Genomic DNA, 23,516 nt, shown 5'->3' with positions numbered 1-23,516 from the left:
CACACACCGATAGATGGGAGGTACTAGTGGTACTAGTGAAGTTTCCAATTGACCGTTTGTTTCATCCATTGAGCAGCAGATGCAGTGAATAGAGCAGATGAAGTGATTGCGGTGATGTGATGCTTGCATCTGGTGCCTCAGGCCTCCAGGCAACAGTGGTCTGGCCCCATTGGCCGACAGCGGGACAATGCCGCCATGACGTCAGCACTGGGGGTGAGTAAGACACTCAACTGGCATGCATTGATTAGTCGTGTGGAATCGTATTCTCTCATTGTTGTCACATCCGTCATCACGAATCTTCCTGATCCTTCTTAATGATTAGTATCCCAGTCGCAACCACTTGCCGTATACCCGAGACAACTCAGGCAGAGAGAACGCTCTCTGCGTGTTGCGCATCTGTGTCTGTCTTCTCGCGCACTTGCAGACAACAGCGACCTCGAGGCCAAGTTCGGAACTTCCGAATGGCTCCAGGCTGCCACGTGAGAGGGGCCTCTGCTTGCGGCTGTCGATGGAAAATTCCTCAGAGTGGCGACCAATTCTGAAACTATCGATTCGGAATCTGCCCCGCCAGTGGGGCGGCTAGTGCTTTGTACGGAAGGCGGTAAGGGAGGGTGCCAGGTGCTGCCTGGAGATCATGGCTGCCCAATCATTCATCCCCCTTTTTCTTCCTGGTTGGGTTGTAGAATCCACTGCCATGCCAAGTCTTTTTGGCTCTCTTTTTCTTTTTCTCTTTCTTTTTCTTTCTTTTTCCGTTTTTCTGTTTTTCTTTTCTTTTCTTTCTTTTTTGGTCGTGCTGTGTTCACAGTGTTTTATCTACTCGGAGTACATCCGCCGGTCAACCTCCGCTGACAACTGTTATATCCTGCCTACAGCCAGTTCATTCATGGCATGATCATGCACAACATCTGCATGTAGGGTCTCTGCTTACTTGCTTCGTCAAGGGCTCACCGCCCAGCTTGCTCCTAAGAATAGCTCCACCGCACATCGTAGATCCTGTCTTCCGCGCAGCCATTTGCAGGACAAACCTTCGAAAATAATGCCCACGCGAAGGTGATACACTGCACACCGATACTCCGGCCAAGCCTCCGCTACTTCTCCGTCCCGGCCGAATTGCTCTTGGCCCGAATGAGCTGCCGCAGCATGCGGTTGGCCGAGCAATCCACCCCCAAGGCCTCGCCCTGCTGCACCACCCAGCCGTTGATGAACTCGATCTCGGTCGCGCGGCCCTTGCGCAGATCCTCGCGCATGCTGCTGGAGTTGCTCGCCGTCTGCTGAATGACACTGATCAGTGAGGCCTCCAGCGAGGGGAAGGCGAACTGCTGCTGCGCGTCGGGGCGGTCGCGCAGGGCGGGCAGCCGCTGGAAGACCCGCGAGACCTCCTGGAGGAGCTGGCGCTGCAGGGGCAGGACCTCGAGGTTGTCGAGGAGGGCGCCGTTGCGCACGTCCAGCACCGCCGTCAACGGGTTGATCACGCAGTTGGCGGACAGCTTGAGCAGTTGGGCCTGGAGGAGGTCCGCCCAGGGGGATTCGGTGCATTGCAGGATGGGCGACTCGGTTAGTCGATCTAGTAGGTAGCGGGTGGACGGGGATGTGCTGTTGTTGTTGTTGTTGTTGTTGTTATTGTTGCCGCCTGGGACGGTCCCCACGGTAACGGAGCCGGTCATGCCCGCCAGCACCGCGTCAAAGGGCGATCGTAGATAGACACCGAGACGCATGATGCCGGAGATGTAAGTGGGGCGGGTGTGTGGGTTGGGGAAGAGCTGGTCGTTCAGCTGCTCGATCTGTCCCAGGCCATTCTGGAGGAGACAGACGGTGGACTGGTGGTTGAGCCGGTGCTGGATCGATTGTAGAGCGGCGATGGTCGATGAAGCCTTGACGGTGACGACCAAGCATTTTATGGGGTCGGTGGATTGTTGGTGGGCGGAGTCTTGGCTCTTCCCCAGAAGCTCGACCTCGAACCCATTCTGTTCGGCTGAGGGGCCAGACTCCCCAATCTGGACGCGGAGTTTGCCCTCACGGGCTAAGAACTGATCGTGCAAGCCAGGTCGATGTAGGAGCAAGGTCACGGGCGGACGTGCGGGCAAGGAGCGTAGCGAATGAGCGATGAAGGTCCCGATGCTCCCGAGTCCAAGGATGTGGATGGGAGGAGGAGCCATACTGTTCACAGTATGTGAGAGTACGGAGTATGTGATACAGTAAGTTAACCATGTGAAGAACAAGAGAACAGCCCGGAGCCCGGAGAGGTCCAAAGCGGATAAGTTTGGTGGATTCGGCTAGCATCGGGGGAATTTTCCCCCGCCCACCAGCGCCAGCGCGGCCCGGAGCGAGCATTCCGTGCGGGGTTGAATCATTAGGTACTTTTTTATTCATTTACTATGAATATCTACTTGTGCATAGCAACCAGGCCATCCGATCACATCCGAGATACAGAAGACTACTGTGTACCTACCTACCCTGCAAGTGCAGCCAGCTTACTGCATTATCTCCTCATCTCGCCCAAGATATGCCTGCTAATACAATAGCCCCTGATTCTGATAACAATATGCTTCTGGGGCTGCAACATGTTTATCTGTTCTTATGGGATTAACTACACATGTTCAGGGACAGAATCCTTATACCAGACTTCTGTGAACCTACAAACTTATCAATGATCCATCCTCATACCGAGAGTTCTTCGTAGAAGGCTCTTCTTCGTCCATAACTAATTAGCACACACCGACTACGGTCGCACCTGTATTTCGATGACATTCTACATGAGAGAAGAAAAGGTCACTCAGTTAGAAACAAGAGAAAGGTAAGAGCTAATGATTGATTGGTCACCGAGGAACAGACCCATGCCGGAGTGATATGCCTGCAGTCATTACTAGGTAGATCGTCATAAGACAACAAGTCCTTCGTGATACCTATCAAATGATAGCACTTATCTTCTAAATATTGGGCATAATATGTGTGGAGAGGTAGTCCTCGGAGTTGATATACTCACCCTCCTCATAGCTCGAGTATGCTGATCAGCCAGAATGGAGTCCATCCCACTCCACCCCAAGGGCTCAATAGAGGACCCGATGACTGACGACAGTGATCCTCTCTTAGATCATTTTGACATACCCCACCCACATCATCTTCATATTCGAACTGCGCACTGGCTTTGGGCATTGCATCTACTGTTTTTCCTCCTCTCTTTCTCCTTGCTAATTTCAGCCTTGAGACTCAACCGATCCTCTCCTACCGACCGTAAGTGTGCAGAACAGGTATCAGCATATTGTAGGTGCATCGCCCTCTTAACAAACACTGCTAATCATAGTAACAATATATAGCCCCTTTCACACACCTCGTAGAATATGAGGATGTTCGCTTCCAAGGAAGCCTCTTCGACACAAACCCATACAAAGGGGCCCCCAACCCACACCTGGACGCGGCATGGGGCCACATCACTCACAGTATCTTCTCTTTGCGTCCGTTGTCTCCGTCTCTATACTGATGATTTCTAGTGGCGCAACTTGAGATCACAGCAGAGGACATGTCCCGGCTCAACAAACCGCTGACCCAGGTGAAAGTGGCCGAAACCGAGGGCAACGGGTATGCGGGTGGGATCGAGGTGTTCCATCAGGTTGCGCCCCCCTCAGCTTCACATCTACAAGCTCTCATGCGCATCTGTCCAGATACCGCAGACTAACACGTGGATCAGCTCCACTGCGTCAATCTAGTTCGACAGTACACGTACTACGACTACTACTCTCAGCTGGAGAACAGACCGGCAGAGTTCCACGATTCGAATGAGACGCTGCGACTGCATGTAGGTATGGCATTTCTGTCCCTTTTGCCGCTTGCTATCTAATTCTGACATACATCCAGACCACTGCATTGACATGTTGCGACAAGTGATCCAATGCAACGGCGATGTCGGGGTCGTGACGAGGAGCTGGGTCAAGGGTCGCGCCCTCAGCTACCCGGACTTCAGCGTATGGCATAAGTGCCGGAAGCTGGAGCCCATCGCGCAGTACTCGAAGGCACACGAGATTGACACAGAACCTACCAAACTTGCAGATTCTTTGGAGCTCTCTGAGCCGCCATGCACGGATGCTGCGCCTGATCAAATTTGCCCGTAGGACCGAAGATTGTCATCTTCACAGCAGATCACTCTTATTGAGCAATGTTCTCCCTGTGGCCACCTCAAAACCGAGCAAATCCAAGTAGCGATCGTTGCAATGGTAGAACATCAAAATGGATGTACGATATTGACATGTTAACGCCTTCGAAATCTGGCTGGAACGTGTTTCATATGTCTCCTGACATCCTCAGAGTAGACTACGCAACGAGTCCCCACCAGCCCACTCACTCCGACTCCACATTCACCAATTCAGCCTCGATGATAGACGGCCCATCCCCGTCCGGATGCGCCACGAGGTTGACAGAAAGGCCCACAGACTCAAGAAGCGCGACCCAACGCGCCTGCGTGCGCACAATCCCCGGCCCAAAGACCATCAGAATCATATCCACCATAGAATGTAAAAGGCCAGCATGCTCATCCGGGAGGAGGAACTCCTCGATCAAGACCTTCGAGTATCCTCTTGTCATCACCCTGGTAACATTCCCCAGGATCCTTCGGCAGTTATCATCCGAGAATTCATGCAGAATGAATCTGAGATAGTAGACCCGCGCGCCTACCAGCAGACATCAGCAGATGTACGCACAAGGCTCGGAGGTGGACAGGAGGTTAACTTACCAACGACAGGCTGCGGCTCGAAAACATCGTGCTCGACCTTCTCCAGCCCGAGATCCTGGCCATGAACGTCCTGGAACACAGCCGGAAGATCCTGGATGATGATTCGACCCGCGACGTCGGGGAACTTCCTCTGAAATGCCAACATATCCCGCCCACTGCCGGCGGCGACATCCACAATCAGCGGGTCGCTGGCGCTGGCGACGCATCCGTCCAGGATCCTCGCTTTCACAGGGAACCAGTCCACCCAGTCCGGCTGGCCCTCGCGCACACCCTCCACATAGGCGTGGAACCGTGCATGCGCGGTCTTGTCAGTGGCGAGCCATTCGAAGCTGTTCATCGGCGTGTGGTACGTGTACTGGATCGGGCCAGCGGAATGGTCCTCCGGGTTCTGGTAGTGCGTGTCGCGGAGGAAGGCCGGGGTTTGGAGGATGGCTGGGGCCAGAACAAGGAAGCTGGGTGGGACAGGGTTAGTGCAGACACGATGGTGGAGGACGCCATGGCGTACAGCGTGTCCACGATCCCAGATTTCTTGCCCGTCATCTCCTTCGAGAGTAGGGTCGCACGGTACTGTCCGGGTCCCTGCTCGTTCGCAAAGCCCATTGCCACGATAACTCGCATGACACGTTCTGTGAACACGCTCAGCAGACTTGACTGGAACGAGGGATGGGGTCACGAGCCACGCGTGTAGGTGACAGAAGATGGACATGGTAGGGATGATGACGGACCGACCAGCAGCGGGTGCGCACCACTCCGATCTGCCAAATCCTGGCAAGAGATGGCCGTCTCGGAGCCTGTCAGAATCGAGAAGATACCGAGGTCATGCGCGACTTTGACGGCCATCGCTTGGGTGGGCTGGGAGTTCTTTCTCAGCTTTGGGCTATGGTAAGCTGTAGGTGTAGTACTCACCGACAGAAAGAGCTTGAAAACCGCATCTTTGGGGCTTTCAAGAGCTCTTGTCAGTTTTACCGCTTGCTCGAGAGCCTGATTTCGTGCTAGATTCGAACGCGTAGCCTCATAAGTTGCAAGGGAGGCTTTAATCTCCTCAAGAAGTGAGTGAAGAGTTTCAAAATCTGGCCGTTCCATTGTAAATAGTACCAGTCAACAGATTGTTAGATTCAAGGTACGTGTCCTGCGAAAGATGAGCAGGATGGAAGGTTCATGACTGTAGTTCAAGGGATGATGAGGTTTACAGTGGATACGATTTATGTTCGTACTAATGAACGCTGATGTCTACGATTGGTGCTCGAGTGTAGCCGAAGAATAGTAGTTATAGAGAGGTCTGGCTAAGATGAAGGTCATAGCATCTAAATTTACATGGACTTTGTTGAAGACTGACAGGCAATCAACTGATGCTAGGAGAATGCTACCGTGACACGTTGTCATAGTCATAGTCAATCAGCTCTTTCCAGTCCTGCCAGTGACATCAAATATGCGCCCACCAAATTTTTTCCCCAATCCGCGCCATGGCCGATTCCACCTCAGCACCCATGTGGCTCACTCTATGTCCGTCAGCATCAAACCTGAATTCCACCCGGGCTGCAGACATGGCCCCAGCTATAGTAATAACCAGAACCCAAGAGTTACCACGAACATGGTACATCTCCAGCGACAGCGGCTTGGGGAAATAATCCCCTGGTTCAACCAGAAATGCACAGAGCTTTGCACCTGTCCCATTCTCGTAAAAAGTTCCACCTGCCGTTTCACTACAATCACTCGATATGGTCAGGTTGGGGTACGCCGCATGTACGTATACCCCCTCATACGCAGAAAGATTGAGCGGGTAGGGTTGGGGCGGATCCGGGAGAACTGGATATAATCGACGAAAAGTGTCGTTGGTGAGCGTGTCGGCTGCTAACCGTTCATCGGCTCTAATCAATCAAGAGCATGGAGAAAAGACAGTTAGTCATGCCACGTTACACAATCATAAGGGTGGTCAGTCACAGACCTTCTTCGCCAATCGAAGCGTTCATCTCTGGGGGTATCGAGGACATCATCTATGATATCAAAAGCAATGATATCGGCAGCTGCATTGGTCCCACGCATGTTGTTGCCCATGATCACGACTCCCAGTTTGCGCTTCGGTAGAAGGACCACTAGAGACCCGAACCCGTACTGGGATCCAGCGTGCTGGATCACGGTTTCACCGCGGTACGTCTGTGCCACCCAGCCCATCCCGAATAGCGTCGGTGATACAAATGGCGGGACTGGTTCCCTGGCAGCGATGCTGTGAGCACCGAAGAGAGTGCGGTAGGCCGCTTCAGACAACGGGGGCCCCCTGCGTAGGAGAGTCGAAATCCATTTGGCGTAATCCGCAACGGAAGAGAGGATATTCCCTGCGCCACGCGAATTTCTCATACTAACATGCTGGGTTGACACCAGCTTGCCGTTAATATCAAGGTAATAACCCTGCGAAATGTTCCTTCCTGCGCGCTGGGCATCGGTCAACGAAAGATAGGTTTCCGACATGTTCAGCGGGGCCCAGATCCTTTCAGTCAAGAACGACGGCAACGAGTGACCGGACACGGACTCGATCATGTGAGCGGCGGTGATATACATGAGATTGCTGTATTGGAACTTGGTGCGAATTTCCGCTGTCAGTGGCAGGTACCGGATCCTCTGGACAATCTCTTGCTGAGTCAGATTGGTCAGCAGCAGCCAGTCATGGCGTGGTAGACCTGAGCGATGAGAGAGCATATCTGTCACGGTGACATGGGCTGTATACCAGGGGTCGATCATGGTGAAGTCTTCCGGGATGATGGAATGAACGGGAGTGGTCCACTGGATGTTGGGATAATGATGGTTATCGTCCACCAGAAGCGAAACTGCAGCAGCGGTGAAGGCTTTGGTGGTGCTTCCACCGAAGAATAGCGTGTGTTCGGACACTGCTTGCGAAGTCTCGATGTCAGACAATCCGTAGCCCTATGGATGTTCAGTCAAGGTTAAGTGTCGATGGTGTTGGCAAGTACACACACTCGCCAAGATCTCGTCATCTTGCACAACAGAAATGGCGAGTCCCGGGATACTAAAGTGCTCTAGGAGCTGCTCTATCTTCCGGTTGAATTTTTCACTGAATGGTCTCTGGTCATTTTGCTTTCGTTGCACTCGGAGCAAGTGTGAGCCTAAGAGAATCAACAAAACAAACAAGGAGAGAAGCATGTTTAAGAGAATCTGCAGCTGCGCTGTTTTTAGAGGTGAGGCCTTATCTGATGTTGAGTTAGACCGATGCTCAAGTGAAGGGTTGATGAGATTGATGTAATCTTTGAAGTATGTCCATTGCGTCAGGCAGTCAAAACAAGGATACTTTCAAGTGCCTGAGTAATTTAATTGTAAGATAAACTGACCTTGTGGATGTAGCAATCTATGTGCTCACGACCCAGCATTACTGCCAACGGCCAATCACCTCTAAGAGGATCACATCAAATTAATCCTTGCTAGAGTGATACAGAGCTAGATAGGTCGTTTGCTACCCACGAAGTTTACGACTGTAAGATTATTCACATGCAATATATCCGTACCTGTTGAATGATCTGTCGTTAGAGGATTGGTTGCCTACCACATTATCATCGCCTGTTCTTTGCAGTACACGACCGAAGAATACCTCATCTTTCAAACACAATCATACATAAGAACACCGACAGACTATTGACTCCTTGGGATGAAATAATCCCCAAATAGTCCCATGACTAGTAATCATGGAAACTTCATTTCCTTCACCAGTGTCCCTGCTTTGCATCCCATGGGCTCGCAGCCATCCCACCGCGTCTGCAGCTTGTTTTAGTCATACTTAGAACTTATGTCCACAGCCCGGTCATAGTTGGCGGTGACCTCCACAGCCCGGTCGTAGTTCGCAGTCGTATCCACGGCACGATCATAGTTGGCAGTCATATCCACAGCACGGTCATAAATCGATGAGACATCCACAGCACGATCGTAGTTAGACGTCACATCCACAGAGCGGGCAGCCCTATTCCCCAGGTCGACAAAATTACCCGCATGCACAAAGGTAGGGGGTTGGAAGGAGTAGTGTACATACCGATCCGCAGGTGCAGCATGGCTCGCTGTGAACAAGATCGAGATAAACATCAAGCCTGTGCTGCAGAGCTTCATTTTGGGATGATCGTAGGCAGATGTATTTCAATTTTAGAAAGTCACGTCAAGTCAAGACAGGAGCATTGATCACTAGGAATCTTTGTGCTGTTGAGTCTAAGCAAACCTTTTGGTAGAAGGATGTCTTTATATCTTACCCTGCAAGTTATGATTAAGCTTTGGCCCAAACCCTCTCTGCTCGTATAGAAGTATACTTTTTGTGCTAATTTGTATGACTCTGGCTATTGCTGAATTATGACGCACAGAGGACTATCAATAGTACTACCAACCTATCCTTACGCATCCACGCCGGCCAATGGTCCACAGAAGCGTCCCTCAGGGTCCCTTCTTTGTCGTACTTGAGTCAATCTTTCGAACTCCTTGTCGGCCCAGCATTTAACAACCCGAGCTTGAAAGTCGGCTTCGCCGGAGAAAGAGCCGACACGAAATGGCTCCAGCTTTTCTGCTGTGTCTTGGATCCACGAACGGCACCTTTCATCATCGCTTTCGCTCTCGTAAATGGCGTATGTACCAACGTAGTGATCCGATTGCAGACTGAAAGCCATGTCTGACAATCGACGACGACTCTGCGGGGCCAGCGGATACCAAAGCACAACAAACCGCCTGTCTGGCAGTGACAGACAGATCTGCTCCAGCACAGCAGCCAAATCTGCCTCGTTCTCGATGAAGGCATTATCCACCACCCAGCGACGATCTCCCGGGTAAGCGCTAACTTCGTTCGCGTATTCCTGCTCGAGGCTATCCTCTCGACAGAACCACTCTTGAATTGTGCCCTCCGGACGGGTTTGTTGTGCGGGCAGCAAGGCGCTCCAAGCCGCGTCCACACTGTCCTTCATTGTGATAAAGTACACTGTAAAGCAGGTCTCGTCGATACCGTCAGGATATCGGCAGACGGCCACGATTTCCGTGTCTTTGTCAAAAGCAGGTGTGAGAGCAAGGATCCAATTAAAGGCCTCTGTATACCTATTTTTGGGATATATGTACCCGGACGAACGGAAGACCATGGGTGCAGGGAGAAGCTGCACAAGAAACCGGGTGGCAATGCCGGGGAAATCTGGTGCATCCTTATCAGGTCTGAGCTAGTTGGAAACTCTGCAATCAGAAACACTTACAAGGCCCAGCTCCCCGCGCAGCCCAGAACAAGTCCCTGTTCTCTTCCGCAGAGCAACGGACCAGACTCCCATCTGCCGTGACCACATCAACAGCCCTGACCCTCTCACAAGCCCAACCCCAGTTCTAGGCCTCGTCAGGCATAAGCCCTCATTAAACAATTGGTAGAGGAGATTGAAAGACCTACCCTGCAATTCCAGGATAGCCCTCCCTGGAGCAAGTAACCCCCGATTCCAACACCGGGGTGATGACCCGCACCCAGCATCAGTCCATGGTCCTTCATCAACTGCAAGTCTATGTCACTTTTCATCCCAGAAGATATCCAGGCTTCTTTTCTTTCTGCATCAACCTCGACTTCACGGTAGTCGCCAAGGTCGATCAGGAGAGAATTCTCGCGAAGGCTCCAAGCCGGGAATGAGTGACCGCCAGAGCGGACAGTGATCTGCAGGTTCGAATTGCGCACTAGCTGAACTGCTTCGATGATGTCGGACTCTGTTCTAGCACGCACAATAGCCGCTGGATGCTGGTCAGGGCGGCGAGAGTTGAAGACCCGTGCCAAACAGGCCCCCTCGTACAGCGCGGCGGAACAAGTGTCCCGCCAGATGATATCCATGGCTGGTTCGGTAGTAGAGATGATGTCTCTAGTTAGACAAAAGCATTCGAGGCCGGTATATATACCAAGAGCCGTAACTCAAAGACTCGTTACGCAGGCGTACTGTACATGGAACTGATTAGAAACACCAGAGCTCATGTGAATGGTCCACATATACGGTTTCTCGGCTACCATAATCCTTGATTACACGTCTTTTAAGCAGTTCAAGATTACGACATCCTTGCAGGATTGAAATCACTCTTCAGTCTCTTTCATAGTAATCTAGTCATCATGTGCTTCACTATCTCAGAGAGTAGAAGGCCTGTCCCTCGAATAGTTTCCGCGCCGTCCGCATCACCGATGCACTCTCAATGCAGTCGGATCCGTCCGCCTTCCGCGATGAAACAGTCTCGACCTTCACCGTGCCTCGAGGGTGGGCAATGCGCCAGGTTCGGGAGGTGGAAGACGTGTAGAAGGAGGTACGAAGTCCATTGCCCCCCTTGGCTGTTGTATCAGCGGCAAGCACAGTCCCCGGCACACTCAGCGCGGCCGCCAATGCGACTGCACCCGTGAGTTGAATCGTCGGATGCAAGTCGCCCAAACTATAAGCCGTCACCGTCGCATCTATGGAGGCACTTGCAGCTGTAGCTGATGCTACCACTGCGATCTTAGGAACTGTCCTCTGGCGGGCCGCCGCGTCCCAGCTGGTCGCCAGCCCAAGACGAAGGGAGCCAGCCCGACGCAGCGTTTCCACCGTGAGGCGAGCCGCGTCGCTGAACAGCGAATCCTGCTGTTCCTGGTGGTATTGCGCGGGCATGTCGGCCGCTGCCACCAGCACAAACGGATTACCACAGTCGATCAACGTGGCCCGGACGCGGAGGAGCTGGCCCGTCCAGCCACAGGGAATCTCCAGCAAGGTGGTGCGTTCTTCGCTACTGCTACTGCTGCTCTCCTTCTTGGGAAACAGTGCCCCCGTCATTTGACCACCCGGCTGCACCATGGTCACCTTGATCGCGTCCCAGGTTGAGAGAGAGATGGAAGGTGAGTTCGGGTGCTGGTGGTGGTAGTGTGGATTGGGCATGGTGAGACGAAAGACTTGGCCGGTATTGGTATCGAGGACCTGGATATTGATCTGGGAAACAAGATGGGTGAGAAGTCAAGCGCTGTTTGTAAGGACTCACAACATACCATTGGGTCGATCTTATCATCTTCCTTATCCACTGCTACTGATGATAAGGAAGATGACCACCCCGATGAAGGAGCGAGCAGATTCTGATCCCACGCAAACGGTCCCACGCCAGCCATCATATTCCCACACGTCCCTGAGCGGTCCACTCGACCAGCTTTGAAATCCACCTGGACGAAGCTGTACTCCAAGTCGATGCCGGGCCGAGAGACCCGCCCCACGATGGCCACTTTGGACGTCGTGGACGTGCCCCCGCCAAGGCCGTCGGTCTGTGGCGCACTCTCCCCAGAGTGAGCCCCCTTCGAGCCCATGAGAGCGAGGAGAATGGGTTCCCACTTCGATTCATCCGCGGGGAGATGCTCGCGATGCAGAAATAATCCCTTGGACGTCCCAGATCGCATCCAAACGGCCGGAATGGCGCCTTCCTGCGTCAATCTTTGGGTTGGGGGCAACATCGGGAAGAGCGCAGGTAGCAGGAGAACAGAATGAGTGAATGAGAACAAGAGAAGAAGATGAAAACGATGCACAATGGGGTTTCTTTTGTTGATCACGAACCAGACGAAAAGTCTTGCTCTGCTTGCCCTTTCCCTCTCCCCATATCCCGATCCCAGATATATACGGGCCCCGGTGCAGGCACACAAGATGATTAACATCCCATCCCTCCCTTGTTCAGCTGGAAGAACATTGCTCACCCTCTGTCGGCAGCCCGCCTCAGCTCGAATTGAAATTGGCAGCGGCAACTCCGCGTCAAGACGGGCCAGCCAGCACGTTGCTGCATCCACCCAGCCAATTCGCCGGTTATGTGAATGCGGAAAACAACTTGACGCTGCTTTCGTGGAGGCGACCATTGCAAACCTGCATTGAAGTTGTTCCCGTCCGGAAGAATGGAAGTAAAGGTGAATAGAGGAGGGGGGAGGGAGAGAGAGAAAGAGAGAGAGAGCGAGAGGTGGGCGTTTCTTGCCTTATACATAGTCACGTGCAGTCTTCGGTTTGATTTCCAACGCGCCTGGGAGATTTTATTTGCCAACCTAGATACAGTTTTCGGGGAATTGAGGATCGATCATGAAGAGCCAATCAGCCCTATAAGCACGACTTGCCATGCTCATGGCCAGGCCGTGCCAAGCATGTATGTGCTTAGGCAACCACAATATACCTCTCTGCAGTAGGTGAATACAAGCGAGATAGATCGTTCAATTCCCAATGCAGCCTTTGTAATTTCCGGAGGAGCATGAGCAAACATTCATAAGCAGCAAGATGGTACGCACGGCAGCTTCTAGGCCCTGCTCATGCTCCATCACTCGCCGTCTTCCTGTCAGTCCATGCATCCCAGCATGGACCTGAAACACAGTCTCTCGACCAGGTGATCCTTCCAGCTGAAAGAATGTGTTTGCCGTTTTCTCGGAGTTCATAGTGATGAATGAATATGCAAACCACTGCTGCAGCAGAACCCAGGACAGCAGTTTATAGGGTTCAACACCGTGGGTGTAAATAGGCCCTTCCCGCGGGCCGGATTCCACCACTCTACTCTCATGCTCCTCAATTCGCCGCCGTGGGACAAAGCTACTGTTTCATCTAGTTTCGTAAACAAATGCCCCGTATAAATTGTTTCAAGCTTCTTTCAAGCACATACGACCACAGGGTGTGGAAAACAGGGCTTCCCGTCCGCTCAGCCGTACTTAAGCCACACGCCGGGAGGTTAGTAGTTGGGTGGGTGACCACCAGCGAATCCCTTCTGTTGTATGTTTTTGCTTTTGCTTTCTACATACACTGCATGGACAGACAGAAGAAGCCCTATCGTATCAGGTTGAAGATTGATGAATGACAATGGCGTGGACTTCGTGAATTCTCAACCCTTGGAGCAAGTTCAATCCAGGGCAGCGCACTGCAGCGCATCGCAGCGCCTCGGAGATAAACCAAGGGTATGTAAACGATCCAGGAAAACTGTCACATGTTCACAACCATACCATTAAGCATTACAGTATACAGACATCTATCATAAAAACCAGATTCACAAAATCCAGATACACCAACTGAGCGTCAAGCCTCACCGTGCACACATCAGCCGAAACCAGCAGCCATCGAACCACTCCCAAAAATTCAAACCCACCCTAGAACATCGGCATCTTAACCTCCGTATTCCAATCCACATTCTCCGGTCGGCACTCGATCCGCTCGCGGCAGGTCCCGAACAACCGATCCCACAGCCGAGTCTGCTTGCCGTAGTTCGAACTCTGCTTCCAGCCCTTGCGGTGGTGGAGATCATGGTCCTCGATGACCAGCTCGGTCCCCGTGAGCCTCAGCAGCCAGCCCAAGGTCGAGGGCGGGGTCGTCCAGACGCGCAGCCCGCTGTGTCCCGCCAACTCGGCGAACATGACATACTGATGGCAGATCCACCACTCATAGAACCCCATGGGGAGCCCCATCAGCTTGAGCGAGAAGTACGCCAGCAGCGGGATGCCCGCGATGTCGAAGATCTCCTGCTCCGTGTCGGCGTAGAGCGACAGCAGCGGGTTCGGGTGCTTGGTGAGGTGGTGCGTGCGGTGGTACTTCCAGAGCCCCTCGAAGTCGTGCATCACGCGGTGGTACCAGTAGAACCAGAAGTCGAGGACGATGCCGTACAGCCCGATCTCCAGGATGAGCCAGGCCCAGCTGATCTGCGACGGGGGCTGACTGGGCCGGTAGCTGAAGAAGACGGTCATGACCGGCCGGAAGGTCGAGGTGGACATGAGCGACTGCACGACTTTGCTGATCCCCACGTCGGGCACCCCGTCGCGCGCGTGCTGGTCGCCGTCGAAGAAGCCGACCTTGTGGCCTAGCCGGCGGAGGACGTGCAGTTCGTGGATGGCAATCAGCTTGAAGGCGAGACTGTAGAATAAGAAGGCGGCGATGAGGCCCATGGGCCGGCCGGTGTAGGAGACATACAGCTGGTGGACGAGGAGGGGAAGCACCGAGTGCCAGAGGATCCAGCGGTGCAGCGAGAATTCGCCGATGTAGGGCATCTTGTCCTCCTTGGAGTGGATGGGGACGTCCTGGTCCAGGTTGATGTGGTGGATGCCAAGCATCTCGACCATCCAGTGAGGGAATCTCCACTGGTCGCGGTCCAGCTGGCGCCAGGTGGACTTCATCGAGTCCTTAGGATTTGGATGTGTGCTGCTCATAGTGGTGTTGATGTTCTGGTTGTTGATGAAGTTCTCGAGAGTGATGAGGGGTGCCTGGGGTCGGCTGATGGCTTGGTCTGGTGGCGGCCATGGCGGATGGCTGGAGGGGCAACTATATAGGTAGGGTTCATCCTTGCCGCCCACCACAGCGAAGAGGCAAAGTCTTCAGTTTCCCTTGACAAACTCGGCTGTTCAGCATGTGACAAACGGCGTTTGGGTTCATGTGGTGGCAGAGGAGGGTTCGGCTGGCGGCTTGATGAGGGGACAATCACCGCGGCTCTGCAGATCCCTTCGAACCGGAGGGCCGTTGTTGGCCACGGCGGCTCAACAGACAATTAGGCTGTTAGAGACTCCGGGGGCACGTGCTGTAAGGTTTGCAGATTTTCTTTCGTTGGGGACGGATGATACCTCGGTGGTTGAGAAGAGATGATGTAGGGTGTCTCTTTGAGCTTGTAGGCCGCAGTCTTCTTCATCTAGGTCATGCTTCAGTCCCAGAGGTATAATTGTGATATATTGTCATTGATGATCTCTGATGATCTCTCATGTTATTCTTCTACCCAAGTATACGCAGGTACTGTCCATACACAACAACTATACTGTACTTCTGTGGTTGGGAGTAAGGGTTCCCCCCGACCTAGGAAGTGTCACCATTCACCAACACTCTGAATTTTGATTGATGCCTAAATATCTTCAGGACAGCCATAAGTAGATGTATGGACCTAACAGATGGAAGCAGGTAGCACATGATGAAAACGCATGAACAAGCTCACTGGGCAGGCTGAAGCCAAGACTGAAAAAGGCAATGCAGGGCTTCTCGCAACCATTACCCTTTTGGGCGATGGTGCAGAGCAAAAGGTGTTTGTTTAGTCATCATTCCCCCCTCTGTCTCCCTCCCCAACCCTACATTGACTCAAAAATTGCCAGTCTCGATTTCCTGGCAAGCCAGGAGGGCGATTTGTCCTGGCTTTATATACTGAACCTGTCCAAGAACATGGGCTGACTGAAGGATTTGCGGGGTTGATCCCACTGGGTCCACCTGGTGCCTTGTTTTTCCCCAACAATTAATTTCCTTCAGGGCGCTTGCATCGGAACTACGCGGCAAGTCCATATATCACAATCAATCACACAAAACCGATTATTTGTACTGTGTATAGAGTAGAGCGTCTTTCGATGATACATCAGTGGATTTCTGGCAAGCATTGACTTTGTGCAGAGGGGTACCAACACGAGCAGCAGTTCGCAGTGTTTCTATTTATGAGTTAATGTTTCGGGAGGTCCCAGAGCTCCAAACCACCCAATTTTGCGCCCGCCCGATATTTGCGATCTCCAGCCCTCAATCCCCACTTCGCTTGTGATCGCGACCGTCCGGTGGTTTCAGCCTAAGCCACCGTGCCTGTTGATCACAAACCTCAGATTCTTCTTGTCGGTCCGTGGATTTCAGTCCCCACGCGAAAAGGGGCGCACGGAGTACAGTTCCTGATCTTGCTCTTATGCTCCGAGGCCAGAGCGCATTCCCCACAACCTTCAGGGCTATGATGCACGACCCTGCGATCCCGAGTCAATCGGATGGTCCAGCCAGCAGGAACGGTCTCAATATGGGCCGGATCGCGATTCTCGGTGCCAGGATGCCCTCGTCGGAGAGAAACTAATTCCTAATCCCTGGCAGAATTTCCACTTGGCGCTCGCTTGCAGCTCAGCTTCTGGAGATACGGGTATGGGGCTCTTTAAGAATGCACCATTCAGAATCCAATCAACCGTATAGATCGATCGCTTTTCCAGCTTGACTGATCCACAATGTAGCTTAGATTCTGGGCAGCCACGATCCTGATTCCTCGGTCTTGCCATACTTGAGAAGTCCCCGTGCTGGTCGAGCATGGCTCATAAACGCCTGCTGCAGCTCTCCTTCCGCAGTCTCCCTGCTCAACCGACACTCTTTTTGCTTTTGCTTCCGATACCCTGTTCTATCCTTAGTCCACTCCTTGATCCTTAACCTTTCTGGCTTTTCTGGCACCCACACTCCTTTACAGTCCCGATGATAGGTCACGTCTTCCTTGCGTCGCTCGCTTTACAATGGCTGGTCCCGGGGACCGCTGCTTCGCCCACTGGCCACCAGGAGCGCGGCCTCTTCGATACTGAATTTGACTACGTGGTCGTCGGCGGCGGCACGGGAGGCAATGTCATCGCCACGCGTCTGGCACAGCAGAAATTCAAGGTCGCCTTGGTGGAGGCCGGAGGCCTTTACGAGCTGGAATCGGTGGCCGCCGTGCCCGCAGCCGATGTGCTCCCTGTCGGCTCCGACCCCAAGACCGTCGCCCTCCACGACTGGGGGTTTGTCGCGGAGAACCAGCCCGGCGCCAACGGACGGTCGATCCACTACGCTCGGGGGAAGTGCTTGGGTGGATCGTATGTGATGCGCTGGTATTCAATGTGCGGATGCACTTGTGCTGACAGATAATGTGGCAGGTCGGCGATGAACTTCATGATTTATCAACGGTTGGTCCCAGTGCAACTCGGATGATAACCTTGGAGACCATGTAACTGACCGATGCGGGATTACCAGGCCGACGCGCGAATCCATGCACGAATGGGCCACTACCGTCAACGACAGCAGCTATGAGTTCGACCAAGTGCTGCCCTACTACAAGCGCAGCGTGGCCTTCACGCCCCCCAACACCGAGCTTCGGTTCAAGAATGCCACGACCGAGTATCACAGCAGTGCGTTCGAATCGAGCGGAGGACCGCTGCAGGTGTCCTACGCGAACTACGCGATGCCGTTCTCGACTTGGATGGACCTTGGCATGCAGGCCATCGGTATCAACCAGACCCAGGACTTCAACACCGGCTCTCTCATGGGCGGGCAGTACTGCTCCTCGACCATCAACCCCAAGGATGAGACGCGGAGTAGCTCCCAGTCGTCCTTCTTGACCTCCATCAAACCCTCCACGTTGACCACGTACTCGAACACGCTCGCCAAGAAGATCATCTTCGACAGCAACAAGAAGGCCACCGGTGTGCAGGTCAAGGGCGCGCTGGGAATCATCTCCACCATCAAAGCGAAGAAAGAAGTGATTGTGTCGGCTGGTGCCTTCCAATCCCCTCAGCTTCTGATGGTTTCGGGCGTAGGACCGCAGGAGATTCTGGAGCAGCACAACATTGCGGTCGTCGCGAACCGTCCCGGTGTTGGCCAGAACATGTGGGACCACCCTTTCTTTGCGCCCTCGTACCGTGTCAAGGTGCAGACCTTCACAGCTATCGCCTTGAATCTGCTGGAACTGGTCGGCCAATTCCTTAACATAGTCACCACAAGATCAGGCCCCCTGACCAACCCCATCGCCGACTACCTCGCCTGGGAGAAGATCCCCGCCAGTTTGCGCTCGGCCTTCAGCCAGCAGACCGAGAAGGATCTCGCTACCTTCCCCAGTGACTGGCCCGAAGCAGAGGTAGGGCTTGTTCCTGTCCCAAATCGAAGTCTTCAAGCCGATGCTAACCTAAACCCAACCAGTATATCTCCGGCGCCGGGTATATCGGCAACCTCTCCAACCTCCTGACGACGCAGCCTCGCGATGGCTACCAGTACGCCTCCATGCTGGGCGTGCTCATCACCCCGACCTCGCGCGGCAATGTGACGCTCAAGTCCGCCGACACCTCGGACCTCCCCATCATCAATCCGAACTGGCTGGACACGCAGGCCGACCAGGAGGTGGCGGTGGCGATGTTCAAGCGCATCCGTGCGGCCTTCCAGAGCCAGGCGATGGCGCCCGTGGTGATCGGCCAGGAGTACAACCCGGGCGTGCAGACGCAGACGGAAGCGGAGATCCTCGAGTTCATTAAGAACAACGTCATGACGCTGTGGCACGCCGCGTGTACGTGCAAGATGGGGCTGGCGAGCGACGCGATGGCGGTCGTGGACCACGAGGCGCGCGTGTACGGCGTTCAGGGCGTGCGGGTTGTCGATGCCAGCGCTTTCCCGTTCTTGCCCCCGGGCCATCCCCAGTCCACCGTTTGTGAGTCTTCCCTACCTTGGAGAACCTTTTCATCTTTGGTCCATCTACAGAATGGGTTACTGACCATGGGAAATAGACATGCTGGCGGAGAAGATCGCCCAGGCCATCATCGACGGCTCGACCTAATCGGGACTTATAGCACAGCGCTAATCTCGCTCGCAGATCTACTTTTCTTAATCTAAGCTGAAAGACCTTAGTTGGTTAACCTTCATTGTGAATATGTTAGTGATATAGTACAGTACAAATATATCCTCGCTTCAGACCAAATCCTCATCATACCGTCCGAGCCTTTGCTTGCAGCGTAATACCTGCATGTATGCATGCAGAGCACACCTTACCAAGAATCCCCCACTCCTACCACCTACTCATGCGGCCCCTCCCGCCTCTCCCTTTCCTGCTGCCCCTCCAACATATCACTATCGAGCCGTGGATCCAGCTTGTTCAAGACCTTGTTGCCATGCGGCTTGGTCGTCGACGCGGCCGAGCTGTGGGCCCCCGGCCCGGAGAAGGAGGGCTGGGTGGCTGCCTCCTCGGACTGGGTGTTGTGTTCGTCGAGGGGCTCGACGTTCTTTGCGGATTGGAAGTCGCGGTTTGTGAGCTGGGAGGGCATTTTTTTTTGTTCGTTGTGTGCTTGAATTCCAAGGCGGTTGGCTATGATGTTTTTTTAGAGGCTGTAAGATGATTGTGTGGGTGGAGATGGATTGGATGCTTCTGGTTTTCTGGCTGGCTGGTCTGTGATGTTTGGGTAGGGTTTATATGCGATATTGTGGAAGGGTGGATGGGGATGTTGTGTCATGGGAGGGTAATTGTTATCCTTCGGAGTAGACCGGAGCCAGTGGGCTGGAATAAGTGCCAGGTGGGGTAGGAGATAGGACTTGAAAGCTTAGTTATGGGATGACAGGCGTATGGATTCTGTCTGATTGTGGATGTGGTGGTGGGATGGATAACTAGAGGGGTTGACGTCAATCGGTCAATCTTGATGTCAATGTGGTATGGGGGTTGCGTGTGCTGGGGGTATACTATCTTCACGTATACTTCTGACCATCTAGTAGAACTATGGATGAATAAACTAATCCTGGAATGATATTGACTATGTATAAGTAGATCAAAGTCAGTAGTCTTGCGCATCATTATATGTGTTTGGAATATAAGGTTTAGTTGTGGTTGCACACGGGTTGTGCACATAGGTGCGGTATGGTGTCTTATCGATAACCGGGCAAAAAGCACACAAACCTTGGTAACCAAAGGAACAAAAAACGGGTAACAGAAGGCCGGGGAGAAAAACAGCAAAAAGATGGAGCTGCGGGGAATCGAACCCCGGACCTCTCCCATGCTAAGGGAATATTATACCACTAAACCACAGCCCCAACTGTTGGAAGATGATGCAATTTTTGACATTATACCCTTAATACACATGGCACACAACAATGAGAATGACCGCTCTCGACATCATTGTCATTATATGCATTTGATGGTGGAAAGAGGATCATATATTATGGTATATTATTGGTGTATATCTGGATTGTCATAAATTAGTCTTCCCTTTTTTCTTTTGTGCGTTCGATTGTCTGTGGGAAGTTAGGGTGCTCATAAGTGGATAATGGTCCATCTGTATATATAAAGGTGAATCTCTTCACCGAGAATTATGAATCACCGTCGAATAAAAACAAACAACAACCGGGTTTAATTGAGTCATTCCCGACCCAAGAACAGAACAAGCTACGCCAGATCACAAGGAAGCGCCCCAATGAACTTATTCCAACAAGCTACCAATGCGTATAAGCTACTAAAAATACGAAGGGAAAAAAATGCATACGCTGAGAGCAACACCAGATCAATCCCACAATCATTGTCCTCCCTGCTGCTGCTGCTGTTGACCCTGTTGACCCTGCTGCTGCTGCGACGAGGAATCCCCCTCCCCCTCCCCCTGCCCCTGCGACTGCGCCTGTGTTGTCGTCGACGCCGCATCAGCAGACGTGGTCCCCACCGAAGCAGCCGTAGACGTTGCCCCCGCCATAGAAGAGGTAGTCGTCGCCGTCGTCGACGCGCCCGACGAAGTCTGATACACCTTGAAACTATTAAACTCCCAGTAGGCATTGGTAAAGTTGGCCCCGTTCTCGGCCGCCCACTGCGTGCACGTATCCGGACACCCATAGAGGTCGGTGTAATAGGTCGACGCCCCCGCGAGATCCCCACAGACATCGATGTTCACAATGATGCTCTGGTTCGTGAAGTGCGAGCTGATGTCGCAGTTCGTGCTGGGGAAATCCGCCAGCGCCTCGCCCCAGGTGGACGGGTCGGGGCTGCTGCTGGAGTTCGAGATGTCGTCGGGGATCTCGTCGCGCGCCCACATCCACACGCGGATGCCGGCGTCGCGGAGTTCCATCGCGTAGACCTGCCACAGCCGTTAAGATGTGTATATCATGTGGTTAGGGTAGGGGTTGTGCTCACCCCACCCCCGTTCTCGTTGAATGCCTGCCCGTACGTCGCTTTCCCGCCGGTCACGCCACACCCCGCGTTGTCGTTCGCCGTGTTCAAGCAGTTGGTGTACGTCGGGGAGCCGGTTTCCTTGCGCTTGACGTTCATCTTGCACCCGCTGGTCGTGTGCAGGGTCATTGCGTTGCCGTGCGTGCCCTTGTTGTTGGACTCGAGCACGTCGATCTCGCCGTGTTCCGGCCAGTTGTTCGGGTCCGTCAGCCAAAGCGCCGGCCAGGTCGCGCAGCCGTACGGGGTGTGCACGATGTCGAAGATGAAGAGTCCGTTCTCGTACGTCTCCTTCGAGGTCACGCGCACTGACCGGCGACCGCTGGTTTGGTTCGAGGTGCTGGTGTCGACCCTCAGCACGGCGCGGGAGCTGGAGGCGTAGGTCAGGTTGAGCTCTGAGGCTGTCGAGGAGTCCACATATCTAGATTCTCCGAGTCAGTGACAAGGTACTGTGTAGAATGGATGTAGGTGCTCACTGAACAAACCCATCCGTCGGGTCGGTGGCGGTATAATAGTCAAACTCGTCGAAAAAGGAAGACCCCGAGTATTCGCGAGACAGGGTGTAGCTCAGGGCGGAGTAGTCGGGATACGAGGAGGATTTGAGGCCTTCCACGAGACCGACGATGAGGGCCACGATGGCGACAACCACCCCGGCCGCAACAAGCGACTTGGTGAGTAACGACCAGCCGCGCGGATCGTACCAGGGTTTCGTTGCGGCTGCCGTAGGCTTCGTGGACTTCTCCATTATTTCTGGATGGGTGGCTGCTGCGGTGTTGGTGCCGGTGGTGTAAGGGACATTCGTGAGCTCGTAGTCGGGATAGTCACTGGCCTGACTTGACAGGTTGCGGTACACCATCGATGTGCAGGGGATTGACAATCTGACCGGGCGGGACTTGAGAGAGTGCTGTACAATCGTCCAAGATTGTTCGCCGAAATTGGTGGAGAATATCCAATAGTCACGATCAAGGTCGCGTAGCCCTCTCAAATACAGAGTAAAGGGAATCCCACCCTCGCCTCGGCAGTCCGCTGCAGCAGGCCCGGACCCTCTTTGTACATGCCGAACGCTGCGACAAGGGAAAAGGGTACGTACTGATAGGGCTCGGCCGCAGTCAGTGACACCGTCGGATCTGCCATGCTTACGTGTCTGGCCTCCAGGATGGAGGGACCAAGCCAACGAGAGGGAGGCACCAGGACGAATGCATACGTAAGCACCTGGCTGTGCCAGCCAAATGATTCCTACGATGGATGTCGAGTACCATGCCCTTCTATCCTTTGGTCGCGAGTGCGATCGTCATTGTAGCGGTCCAAGGGACGCGAAGGGTTCGGATATGGAGTTATCGAGCTCTACAGGGTCCAGTAGAGCAAAGGGTCTGGTGGCCGACTGAAAGATGATATGAAGCCGCCGATGCATGCATGAATCAGGCTTTCCACGTCAACGGCCCACTTCTTGGCGCTTTGGCGCCGAAAGGAGTCTAGGCCCGCAGCGAGATTATGCACCTGTCCGGATTTTATTCATCGTCCGTGGTTGCGGTAGATTGGCTTATCTCCTTGGAAGGGGAGTGTTTCATTAAGTGTCAGGTGATCCCGGGTCGAAATGGCGTAAGTTGGAAGTGACACCACGTGATCTTAATGAGCTTAGTCAGTAACCGGCCTCTTCCTCGCACAACAAGATGCACAAGATGTACAACTTGTTCCCTCCACCACCTCTCGAGTCTGTTTACCTGTCTCTTGAAGTTTGGCCTGGTTGTCGCCACGAACTGAATATTAACACTCACGAGTCTGAATGACTCGTTCCGTCAAGCTCACCAAGATAGTCTGAAGGCCAGTCAGACTGAAAATTTCTGCGTTGGATGAGATTCACAAGCTGTTAGGGAATCACGGGCAAGCATGTCGAGAGCTGATCCAAGATAGCCGGGTCTCCGACTTGAGCGCTGGAGGATCAACCGTGGTCAGACACTCTCCCTACCGCAGAGCCTCCGCTTGATCCGGTCGAGGAACTGCTGGCCCCGCAAGCCTGTCACCACGATGATCGGACCCCGATGACCTCAATCATGACCAAGGCACTTCGATGAGGCGCAGCATCATAGCTGTCCTCGAGTGTCTAAAGCCAGCACCGCTTATCTGGAGTGGAGCCACATGAACGACCGCCTGA

General features: G+C 53.5%; 10 protein-coding genes and 1 non-coding gene across 11 annotated transcripts; 2 read left to right on the top strand and 9 right to left on the bottom strand.

The window, feature by feature from the left end:
- Window positions 1–830: 830 nt before the first annotated feature.
- On the bottom strand, window positions 831–2,200 carry BO72DRAFT_447970 (ketopantoate reductase family protein). The gene has a single exon (XM_040944681.1). It carries the CDS (start codon window positions 2,154–2,156, stop codon window positions 1,089–1,091), a length of 1,068 nt encoding a protein of 355 aa, XP_040801541.1. The 5' UTR covers window positions 2,157–2,200; the 3' UTR covers window positions 831–1,088.
- A 602-nt stretch (window positions 2,201–2,802) lies between these two features.
- On the top strand, window positions 2,803–4,219 carry BO72DRAFT_107068 (oxidase ustYa family protein). The gene is made up of 5 exons (XM_040938915.1): window positions 2,803–3,261; window positions 3,315–3,437; window positions 3,489–3,607; window positions 3,686–3,797; window positions 3,853–4,219. Exons 1-5 carry the CDS (start codon window positions 3,018–3,020, stop codon window positions 4,104–4,106), a joined length of 852 nt encoding a protein of 283 aa, XP_040801540.1. The 5' UTR covers window positions 2,803–3,017; the 3' UTR covers window positions 4,107–4,219.
- A 102-nt stretch (window positions 4,220–4,321) lies between these two features.
- BO72DRAFT_428813 (S-adenosyl-L-methionine-dependent methyltransferase) lies at window positions 4,322–5,806 on the bottom strand (the record flags this gene model as incomplete). The annotated part of the gene is made up of 5 exons (XM_040943049.1): window positions 4,322–4,661; window positions 4,724–5,175; window positions 5,229–5,349; window positions 5,449–5,575; window positions 5,630–5,806. 5 exons carry the CDS (start codon window positions 5,804–5,806, stop codon window positions 4,333–4,335), a joined length of 1,206 nt encoding a protein of 401 aa, XP_040801539.1. The 3' UTR covers window positions 4,322–4,332.
- A 340-nt stretch (window positions 5,807–6,146) lies between these two features.
- BO72DRAFT_377734 (putative penicillin-binding protein) lies at window positions 6,147–7,879 on the bottom strand (the record flags this gene model as incomplete). The annotated part of the gene is made up of 3 exons (XM_040941277.1): window positions 6,147–6,591; window positions 6,669–7,642; window positions 7,694–7,879. The coding sequence occupies 3 exons, from the start codon at window positions 7,877–7,879 to the stop codon at window positions 6,147–6,149; spliced, it is 1,605 nt and encodes a 534-aa protein (XP_040801538.1).
- Window positions 7,880–9,105: 1,226 nt separating this feature from the next.
- BO72DRAFT_377539 (FAD-binding oxidoreductase) lies at window positions 9,106–10,553 on the bottom strand (the record flags this gene model as incomplete). The annotated part of the gene is made up of 3 exons (XM_040941265.1): window positions 9,106–9,884; window positions 9,943–10,066; window positions 10,128–10,553. The coding sequence occupies 3 exons, from the start codon at window positions 10,551–10,553 to the stop codon at window positions 9,106–9,108; spliced, it is 1,329 nt and encodes a 442-aa protein (XP_040801537.1).
- A 280-nt stretch (window positions 10,554–10,833) lies between these two features.
- Window positions 10,834–12,173, bottom strand: BO72DRAFT_496193 (DUF453 domain protein; the record flags this gene model as incomplete). Its single annotated transcript, XM_040948611.1, has 2 exons — window positions 10,834–11,664; window positions 11,721–12,173. The coding sequence occupies 2 exons, from the start codon at window positions 12,171–12,173 to the stop codon at window positions 10,834–10,836; spliced, it is 1,284 nt and encodes a 427-aa protein (XP_040801536.1).
- Window positions 12,174–13,753: 1,580 nt separating this feature from the next.
- On the bottom strand, window positions 13,754–15,070 carry BO72DRAFT_509392 (sterol desaturase family protein). The gene has a single exon (XM_040949327.1). It carries the CDS (start codon window positions 14,874–14,876, stop codon window positions 13,827–13,829), a length of 1,050 nt encoding a protein of 349 aa, XP_040801535.1. The 5' UTR covers window positions 14,877–15,070; the 3' UTR covers window positions 13,754–13,826.
- Window positions 15,071–16,908: 1,838 nt separating this feature from the next.
- On the top strand, window positions 16,909–19,006 carry BO72DRAFT_428811 (GMC family oxidoreductase; the record flags this gene model as incomplete). Its single annotated transcript, XM_040943048.1, has 5 exons — window positions 16,909–17,279; window positions 17,340–17,369; window positions 17,437–18,316; window positions 18,379–18,880; window positions 18,957–19,006. The coding sequence occupies 5 exons, from the start codon at window positions 16,909–16,911 to the stop codon at window positions 19,004–19,006; spliced, it is 1,833 nt and encodes a 610-aa protein (XP_040801534.1).
- A 67-nt stretch (window positions 19,007–19,073) lies between these two features.
- On the bottom strand, window positions 19,074–19,490 carry BO72DRAFT_496190 (uncharacterized protein; the record flags this gene model as incomplete). The annotated part of the gene is made up of 2 exons (XM_040948610.1): window positions 19,074–19,086; window positions 19,246–19,490. The coding sequence occupies 2 exons, from the start codon at window positions 19,488–19,490 to the stop codon at window positions 19,074–19,076; spliced, it is 258 nt and encodes an 85-aa protein (XP_040801533.1).
- Window positions 19,491–20,175: 685 nt separating this feature from the next.
- BO72DRAFT_t134 lies at window positions 20,176–20,247 on the bottom strand. Its single transcript has one exon. It is a non-coding gene; the product is annotated as a tRNA-Ala (tRNA).
- A 479-nt stretch (window positions 20,248–20,726) lies between these two features.
- BO72DRAFT_377512 (glycoside hydrolase family 16 protein) lies at window positions 20,727–22,220 on the bottom strand (the record flags this gene model as incomplete). The annotated part of the gene is made up of 3 exons (XM_040941264.1): window positions 20,727–21,275; window positions 21,332–21,785; window positions 21,841–22,220. 3 exons carry the CDS (start codon window positions 22,218–22,220, stop codon window positions 20,727–20,729), a joined length of 1,383 nt encoding a protein of 460 aa, XP_040801532.1.
- Window positions 22,221–23,516: the final 1,296 nt, after the last annotated feature.

Source organism: Aspergillus fijiensis (genome assembly GCF_003184825.1).
Source record: "Aspergillus fijiensis CBS 313.89 unplaced genomic scaffold BO72scaffold_22, whole genome shotgun sequence".
NCBI classification, from domain to species: domain Eukaryota; kingdom Fungi; phylum Ascomycota; class Eurotiomycetes; order Eurotiales; family Aspergillaceae; genus Aspergillus; species Aspergillus fijiensis.
Note: the sequence above shows the minus strand (reverse complement) of the source record. Positions and strands in the feature narration are given on the sequence as shown.